General features: G+C 46.6%; 1 protein-coding gene across 1 annotated transcript; it reads left to right on the top strand.

The window, feature by feature from the left end:
* The first annotated feature begins 253 nt into the window (after positions 1–253).
* On the top strand, positions 254–2,153 carry LOC120242288 (basic salivary proline-rich protein 2-like). Its single transcript, XM_039247954.1, has 2 exons — positions 254–916; positions 1,998–2,153. The coding sequence occupies exons 1-2, from the start codon at positions 254–256 to the stop codon at positions 2,151–2,153; spliced, it is 819 nt and encodes a 272-aa protein (XP_039103885.1).
* Positions 2,154–9,710: the final 7,557 nt, after the last annotated feature.

The raw sequence follows: 9,710 nt of genomic DNA, 5'->3' as shown, positions 1-9,710 counted from the left end.
CGCGGGAGAAAAGATGGCTCCACCGTGACCCACGTCTGCCTCCTGAAAGCGAAGGGCGGGCCAGGTCGGGTGCGGGCCCGCTGAGATTACAGAAACCAGCCCGATGCCCCGCTTCACCGCGGAACGGGTCAGGGGCGCCACAAGGGCCTAACCGGCACCGCGCAGTCCGGCCCCGTTCCGGACGCGTCGAGCGCCTGGGACAAGCCGGTTTCTAAAACACGCCTCTAAGCGAGTCGCCTTTGAAACGCGGACGATGCCTCCGGCTTCTCCGTGCGGCCGTGGGGATGGAGCGGGAGGGGAACGGGCCGGCAGGCGGGAGGGGCGGGATGTGCGGGTGCTTTCTTACCCCGGGCTCTGCGAGGCTCGAGGTCCCTCGGGGGACCAGGCTGCCGGCCCTTCCGGGAGAACCGCCCGCCCGCTTCGTGCCTCCCCCGACCCGCCACCCGGCGGCCGCGTACAGAGCCGCCTCCTCCCCTCGCGACCCGGTGCGCCCCTGGGCTGCGCGGCCGGCCCTCCCCGGGCCAGCGCTCGCCCTCCTTTCCGGAACTCGGGGGACAGGAGCGCCGCTCGGGCGTCCCCACCGGGGACCCCATCCCGCCCCGCCCCGCCCCGCCGCCCGGGCGGAGCGCCGCGAGCCCGGAGCCGGCCCGTGGGATTCCCGGAGCCCGGCCGCGGCCGGAAGTGCGCTTTCCTCCCGCCCCCACCCCCACCCCGGCGGGGCCGCTCTAGCAGCCCCGGGCGCCGGCGTCTCAGTGGGAATAACCCCTTCGGCCCCAGCCGGCCAGAGCCGCAGCCGGCTTCTCCCTGCGAAGCGCTGAGATGCGTTGTGTTCTCCCCGGACCGCGGCTGGAGGATTCTCGTGGCCATATCAGGAGGACAGCGCCCAGCTCGCTGGGTTCATGCTCCCTCGCCGAAGGTGCTGAGCCACCTCGGACAGGTTATTGAACCTCTCGGAGCCTCGGCTCTCCTATCTGTAAAAAGCCCCGTAACCACCTCAAAGGTTTGCTGTAAGGATTCAGGGAACATGTAAAGGATCTAGGAGAGGGCCCTTCGCATAGTAAGTGCTCAGTAAATGCTAGTTGTCATTGTTACGATTTTTACTGCTACCTTCTGCAAAAGGACAGGTATTGAGAGGGTCGGTTTTGTGGCATGAGAATGAAGAACATGATAGAAATGATACCAAGAGATGCTACTTCTTTGTGCCGGGTTCCTTATATACCTACCTCCATAGCCTTAGGGCAATTCTGTGAAGGCGGTATTATTATTTCCATTTTATGGATGAGGTTAGGAAATGGGTAGATGTCAGCGTCACTTTTGAACTCCAGGCCCTCTGACTCCAGAATGCATGCCTTTCTTCTCCACAATGCAGCTCTGATTTTTGGAAACATTTTTCTGGGAATTCTGAAATTAAAGCATCAAAGCCAATAGTGTTGCCAGACATGGATGTCCCGTTAGTCCAGAGCTGAGGAGGCGGTGCAAAACCACCTAATTCCTACAACAGGCTGCAAATAATGAACACTGCTGCCCCAGTACAGACGCTATCCTTGCTTAAAGAACAGGATCTTGTGACCTTCCACAGAAGCAAGGTGCAGGCATCCAAAGAGAGAAAGGCACTGAATGTCTATATAAATTTTTAAAATTTAATTTATTTTTAAAAATTTTTCAGTCATCTCTACACCCAACCTGGGACTCGAACTCACAATCCCAAGATCAGGAGTTGCATGCTCTTCTGACTGAGCCAGCCAAGCGCCCCTAGTTTTTAAGGATAAAGTAAAACCATGTTTTCGTGAGCAAAAACAATTCCCGAAGAGCCCAACCTGTAGAACACAACCTGCAGAAACCTCCGTGGTCAGTCGGACCGGCCACTTCTTCCTGCTTCCACTCTCCGGGCCCCTCTGGGCAGGTTCTACTGGGCTCCAGCGTTTAATACTAAAGGTCTTTTGAGTTTGTGGAACCCTGGAGAATATGGTCAGACTGTCCTTGCCTTTCATCCCTAGGGACTGAGCAACTCTGATAGTCCTGCAGGAAGGCAGCCTGGAGAGCACAGGCGTGGAAGCTCTGAGGAAAAGGGCTGGTCGGCCATGGGAGATGAGGAACCAGAGAGTTTCTCACCTCCAGACCCCGGGCCCCGCTGCTCCCTCCACCCGGTCTAAGCTTTGAGTGGGCAGGACATTGTCCATCTTGTCTTCTGCACCCTAATGCCGAGAAAGCAGGGGGCTTTCCCAGTCATTCCACAAATTGGTGGCTTAGGCACAACAGGGCACCAGGTGTCTCACATAAGAAACCCAAGGGCAGGATGTAGAGTATGGGGCCACCCTGGTCCAATGACCATACATGCTTCCTCCAGCCTTACAACACAGGGTAGATGATTTCTAATAAGATTTCTTTTGTGTTTTCCTTTTTCACTTTTTATATTAAAAACAATTTTTTTGAGAAAGAGCTTGAGCAAGCATGAGTGGGGGAGGAGCAGAGAGAGACAGAATCCAAGGCAGGCTCCAGGCTCTGAGCTGTCAGCACAGAGCCCAATGTGCAGCTTGAACTCATGAACCATGAGATCATGACCTGAGCTGAAGTCGACGCTTAACCGACTGAGTCACCCAGGTGCCCTAGCTTCTTGTTATATTTTGAAAAATCATTCATATGGTATAAAAAGACAAAAAGGAAAAGGAGACTGCTCTCCTGCCTCTGCTTGTCCCCCGGCCTCTCCCATCATTTCCTGAGCACAGTGACCAGTTTCTTATGTGTCTTTCTAAAGATAGTCTATGCATATGCAAATGTCTCCTTTTAGAAAAACACAAATATGGGCCACCTGGGTGGTTCAGTTGATTAAGCAGCTGACACTTGATCTTGGTCATGATCTTGATCAGGTCATGATCTCATGGTTCATGGACTCGAGCCCAGCATCAGGCTCTGCACTGGCAGCACAGAACCTGCTTGGGATTCTCTCTCTCTCTCTCTCTCTCTCTCTCTCTGCCCCTCCCCCACGCACACTGTCTCTGTCTCTCTCAAAAATAATAAACGTAAAATCACAAGTATGACAACACATTATAGTCACTTGCTCTTCCCCCTGCTTCTTTCATATAACAACCTATTTTGGAGAATATCCCAGTTTGTACATATCTGCTTCATTTTTTCCCCACAGCTGCCGAGTATTTCCTTATATGGATATGCTGTAATTGATTTAATCAGCTTCCCTATTAGCAGACATGTAGGTTATGTTCAGTCTTTTGTGATGGAAACACTTTGCTGAATATCATTGTGCACACATCTGTGTGCAGGTGTGCCACCATGCCGGTAGGATCTAGAAGTAGACTTGTCGGGTCAAAGGGTGTGCACATTCTGAATTTTGATCAGTGTTGCCAACATTTCCTTCCCCCAAAGAGGCAGTGCGAATATATGCTCTTACTAATAATGTTTGAGAGTGCCTCTTTCTTCCACACAGTCTATAAGCAAACTATATTTGCAAGCCTCTTAGGTTAAAAATAGTATTTCATGGTTGGTTTTACTTGCACTGAGATTTCTTTCATAACAAACACTGGTAAGAGGAAATTGAAACCTACTGGTGGTGTAAAAATTTTTTAAAGTTTATTTATTTTGATAGAGCCAGTAGAGGAGGGGCAGAGAAAGAAGGAGAGAGAGACAATCCCAAGCACGCTCCGCACTGTCAGTGTAGAGCCCAATGTGGGGTTCGAACTCACAAACCGTGAGATCATGAGCTGAGCCAAAGTTGGACACTCAATCGACTGAGCCACCCAGGTGCCCCTGGAGGTGTAAAATTTTTAAAAAGCATTGTGCTGCTTTGAATTAACCCTCATCTCCTGATCTGACTTGGAGAGGGAAAATGAGAAAATTTGCCAATGAGCGCTTTAAGCCACCTGACTCATTGGAGAAGAGATACAAAGTCTAGAGACAAATGAAGTCTTAGTTTTCAAAACAAGGGAAACATACTAATAATACAAACCAAAGGCCAGAAAACTTGATGTTTAATGCAATGGGAATCTTAAATCAGACTATTAAGCAGATGATTGGCAAGGCGTGGGAAGAATAACGGTCAGGAGTCCTAAAGGACTGCATTAAATCACAGCTCTTACTAGTAAGGTGGCCATGGGCAAGGTATTTCACGTATCTCTGAACTTCTATTTCATCAGCATAAAATAGAGGCAGCAATAGCCCCTGGTGGAGTTACAGCAAAAGTTAAAATAACTCCCGTCAAGTGCTTGACACAAAAGATATTCATTAAAATGGAAGGAAGAAGGTCAAATCCAAGCCCTCTGGGGTTACGGGTCCTGGACCCCTGAGAAAAAGGAAGATGACCTGGACACAGAACAGCTGGAAGCAGGCACAGCTTGATTGCCCCTGTAAAAAGCAGGCTTGTCCAAACCTAGTGGTCAGACCTCAAGGGTGAAACACCAGACAAACAACAAAACGTCCGTGTATTATCCCCCTTAGAATAATTTGAAACAGAGCCATCTTCTTGCTGGTTGTATATTTCTAGGGGTACCAGGTTTCAACCTTTTTTTTTTTTTAATAGTTTTAAATGTTTATTTATTTTTGAGACAGAGAGCGCAAGCATGGGAGAGGCAGAGAGAGAGAGGGAGATACAGAATCTGAAACAGACTCCAGGCTCTCAGCTGTCAGCACAGAGCCTGACGTGGGGCTGGAACCTACAAACCGCGAGATCATGACCTTAAGCTGCCCAGCCGCCCGGTAACTGCGGCTTTAAAGGCTGGAGGGGCTGAATTTATGAACTTAGTAGAGCCCTGTTCCATCTCCTACGCCCGTGGGGCTTTGTTTGCCCACCTGTCTCTGTGTTGGACTGGATTCAGAATTAGGGGATGGGGTTGAAGACATGGTCCTCCGCATCGTAAGATGTCATTTTGACGAGGACTCACAGAACTTTCTCCAAGCCTCACATGAACTATGTAACCAGCATTCGCTTGGGTCTCTAGAAAGCTCAGCAAACACTTGGAGCAAGTGTATGAACAGAGCTTTATACCATATGTTTTGTTACCCACCCTGGATTCATATTATCATTTTCCCCTTTATATTTCCTTTGGCTATTTTTTGTTTGTTTTTTGTCTTGTTAACGACATTTACTACTGCTACATCAGTGATAATAGCCAATGTTGAGCAGCTGTGAGTCTTTCTTTTTTTTTTAAGTTTTTTAAGGTGTTTTTGTTTTTTTGAGAGAGAGAGAGCGGGCAAGAGGGGCAGAGAGAGAAGAGACAGAATCCTAAGCAGGCTCCTCATTGCCAGTACAGAGCCTGATGGGGAGCTTGAACTCCTAAACTGTGAGATCATGACCTGAACCAAAATCAAGAGTCAGAGGCTTAACTGACTGAGCCACCCAGGTACCTGTCATAGACTCTGTGGCTCTATAAATGCCTGGGGTCCTTTTCGAAACCAAGTAAGGTATAAATAAAGAAACAAATACAACTGCCAGATTCCCTCATCTCCTTTAATGGTAGCCACTTAATGGTGTCTTTTTAAATATTAATTAATTAAACTAGGCTTCACGCCCAGCATGGAGCCCAACACGGGGCTTGAACTCATGACCCTGAGATCAGGACCTGAGCTGCGATCAAATATCGGGCGCTTAGAGGCGCCTGGGTGGCTCAGTTGGTTAAGTGTCTGACTCTTGATACCAGCTTAGGTCATGATCTCCCAGTTGGTGGGATTGATCTCCACGCGGAGACCCACGTTGGGCTCTGTGCTGCAGCGTGGAGTCTCCTTGGGATTCTCTCTCACCCTCTCTCCCTCTCAAAATAAATGAAAATCAACTAAAAAAAGAAAACCAGACACTTACCTGACTGAGCCACCCAGGTGCCCCAAAGGTATCTTTGTTAGTATCCAAGGCCGTATATATTAGAGAAAGGCTGTCCACCTTTGACTTCATGGTTCTCTTTATGGACCTTTATTTGTAAATGAACAAATCTACAAAGCAAAACAAAACCTCTTAGCAATCAGAAGCCATTAGTCAAGTGTTAATAACCTTACAAAACTCACACCTTTTTTTTTTTTAATGTTTTATTTATTTCTAGAGAGAGAGAGAGACAACGTGAGCAGGGGAGGGTCAGAGAGAGAGGGAGTCACAGACTGAAACAGGCTCCAGGCTCTGAGCTGGCAGTCAGCACAGAGCCCGACGCGGGGCTCGAACCCACTAACCGCGAGATCATGACCTAAGCGAAAGTCGGACGCTTAACCGACTAAGCCACCCAGGTGCCCCAACAAAACTTACACCTTTAAGAGCCTCTGAGGAAAGCAGCAATGGCTAGAAGGCCACAGAGAACGGCAACCCCAGAATAGTCTCACCTCCTTTACACAGTGAAAACAAGAATAGGGATTGATGGCGCCCACGGCTCACTCATGCTGGGCCCTGGTCTAAGACCTGTCATGCGTGAATTCGTTTAATCCTCATGCCCACCCTGTTACGTCGGGATCATTTTCTATGATCATAAGGTTACTAGGTTCACAGACCAAAGACATTTTCTAGATTTCATTAATATGGATTTCAGCAAGGCACGTAATCAAATCTCTTCTCACATCCTTGAGATGAGATAGATATAGGCTGAATATCCTGCATTTAGAGTTACAACTAATTACAAGATTAAGCACCACCAAAGCCAGGGAAATGCTCATAGATTTGACCCAATATTTCTATTTCTGGGACCGTCTTTTAAGAAAATTTCAGAGACATATACTCTCAGAGATGCTCACCAAATTTTATTTGTAAGAGCCAAAACTGGAGGCAGTGTAAATATTCAACAACAGGGCAATAACTCACAAAATATGGTGTATGCAACAGGGATCATATAGATAACCATTAAATTTAAAAAAACTTTTAATGTTTATTCATTTTTGAGAGACAGAGCATAAGCAGGGGAAGGGCTGAAAGAGAGGAGGACACAGAATCCAAAGCAGGCTCCAGGCTCTGAGCTGTCAGCACAGAGCCTGATGCGGGGCTCGAACTCAGTCTGCTGAGATCATGACCTGAGCCGAAGTCAGACGTTTAACAGACTGAGCCACCCAGGCGCCCCTAGACAGCCATTAAAATTATGGCTGGGAAGACATTAATGTAGTTCTACACTTAAGGTAGAACTAAGTTTGAAAAAAAAAAGAGCTTAGAAAAAAAACCACAGGAAGGAAATACAATAAGGGGCAAAAATAATTGAACCTAGGAGCAGATGAAAAATGAGTAATTTCCTTTTTTAAATATTTTCATTAGTATGGTTATATAATTTTTTATTTTATTATTTTTTTAACAGTAGGCTCCTTGTCCAATGTGGGGCTCAAACTCATGACACTGAGGTTAAGAGTTGCATGCTCTACTGACTGAGCCAGCCAGGCGCCCTTGGTTAAATTATTTTTCTAGTGCAAAAAAAAAAAAAAAGTATTTAAGACAACGGTGAAAGCTGAAGCTAACTGCTGGGACAAAACCCAGTCAGTGTGTATACACACTTCATTCAATCTTCACAGTCTTTGGAGGGGTCTTTCCCTATTTTACAGAGATTCAGAGAAGGTCTGGCGATTAGAACAAGGGCTCACAGCGGAACGTGGCAGAAACAAGAATCGAAACAAAGTCTGATTGGCTTTCGCGTTCATAGGCTTTCACTACCAGGTTTCTCACAACACGGGACGGCTGCCAGTCTATGGTGCCTGCGGGTGATTCACAGAAGGGTGCCCCCTCGAGACAGACGGACTGCTGAGAGATCCCGCCTCTGGGCCGGCAGCCCCAGCAACATGGCCTTTGGCTTTTGGATGAAGCCCAGGTTGCATTGCGATCACACCTGTCCCCCGTAGCCGGCACCTTTGTGGGCAAACGTAACCTGCTCCAGCGCCCAGGCAGCAGGCAGGGTGGTGCCCACGTGCTGAGACAGCCCCCGGAGAAAGGTGGCCCTTTGATTCCAGGGGAGATCTCTGTGCTAGGCCTTTAACCCCTCTCAGCTCTCGCTGTGCCTCGTCTCTAGCACTCTTTCTCACATACACACAGAAGGAACCCCTTAGGGGCATCAGTCTGACTTTGGCTCAGGTCATGATCTCGCGTTTTGTGAGTTCGAGCCTTGCTCTTGGCTCTGTCCTGACAGCTCAAACCCTGGAGCCTGCTTTGCATTGTGTGTGTGTCTCTGTCTGTCTCTGCCCCTCCCCCTCTCCCTCAAAAATAAATAAGCCTTACAAAATAAAACAAGGAAAAATAAACGAGCCCCTTAGACCCAGAGCCTTCACCTAATTATGCAACAATATATCAACAGCATTTATTAACAATTTAATATTGATTGAATTTTTTTACTGTAAAATCACATACCATTTATCATTTCAACGATTTTGAGGTATACAATTCGGTGACATCTAGTTCCTCTACAATGATGTGTAACCATCACCTCCATCTAGTTCCAGAACATTCTCATCACCGCAAAGGAAATCTTGTACCCATTAAGCTGCCACTCCCCAATTCTCCCTCCCCCCACCCCTGGCAACCATTAATCTGCTTTGTGTCTCCATGGATTCCGGATACTTCATATAAACGGAATCATAAAATATGCAGCCTTGAGTATCTGGTTCCTTTCACTTGGCATAATGTTTCCAAGGTTCATCCGTGTTGTAGTACAGATCAGTAATGTATTCCTTTGTATGGCTTCATATCCCATTGCATGGATAGACACCCCATTTTGTTTATCTGTTGGACATTTGGTTTGTTTCCACTTTTTGGCTATTATGAATAGTGTTTCTATGAGCATTTGTATGTAAGTTTTTATGTGGACATATGTATTCATTTCTCTTGCTTACAGACGTGGAATTACTGGTAGTTTTACGTTTAACTTTTTGAGGAGCCACCAAATTGTTTTCCACAGTGGCTGTGCTATTTTCCATCTGCACCAGCATATATGAGGGTGTAACTGCTCTGCCTCCTCACCAACCCTGGTTACTCTCAGGTTTTTAGAAAATATTATTGTTATAATTGTCCTTGTGGGTGCGAAGTAGGATCTCATTGTGGTTTTGATTTGCATTTCCCTCAGAGCCAGTGATGTTGAGCATCTGTTCGTGTGCTTGTTGGCCATCTGTAGATCTTCTCTGGAGAACGTGCAAGTTCTTTGCCCATTTTTTAATTGGGTTGTTTGTCTTTATTGTTGGATTGTTACAGTTCTTTATATACACTGGATACAAGTCCCTTATCAGATATATGGTTTGCTAATGTTTCCTCTCCCATTCTGTTGTTGCCTTCACTTTCTTAATAGTTTCCTTTGATGTACAACATGTTTAAATTTTGATGAAGTCCAATTTACCTATTTTTTTTCTTTCATTGCTTGTATTTTGGTGTCCTATCTAAGAAACCATTGCCAAATTCTAAGTCATGAAGATTTACCCCTACGTTTTCTCCTAAAAGCTTTCCAGTGTTAGGTCTTTGAACCATTTGGAGTTACTTTTGCATTGCATTGCATTTATTTTTCCACTGATAATTTATAAGCAACAATTTTCTATTTATCACACTGACATTGAATTTCCTTCTCAGATATGCTTCTTTCAGTGAAGGAAAATGCACTGAACAGTGGGAAAATATTGAATAAATAGCAGTACAGAGTGTAACCGGATGTAGCCAAGATGGTGGGTAAAACATAGGAATCCCTACAGTCAGGTTGTGACAAAAGGTGAGTGAGGGAGGTTCTCTAGGAGACACTGTAGTTTGGGAAGAAAGGGGTGGGATGTAGCTGGAT

Source organism: Hyaena hyaena, unplaced genomic scaffold (assembly GCF_003009895.1).
Source record: "Hyaena hyaena isolate Hyena2069 unplaced genomic scaffold, ASM300989v1 scaffold_306, whole genome shotgun sequence".
NCBI lineage: Eukaryota > Metazoa > Chordata > Mammalia > Carnivora > Hyaenidae > Hyaena > Hyaena hyaena.
Note: the sequence above shows the minus strand (reverse complement) of the source record. Positions and strands in the feature narration are given on the sequence as shown.

Excerpts from the sequence above, each read along its gene's own strand:
- LOC120242288 (XM_039247954.1), top strand. The coding sequence starts at position 254 with ATGCCTCCGGCTTCTCCGTGCGGCCGTGGGGATGGAGCGGGAGGGGAA. Across the intron at positions 917-1,997 it reads TTCATGCTCCCTCGCCGAAG|GGACTGAGCAACTCTGATAG; the intron begins GTGCTGAGCCAC and ends TTTCATCCCTAG.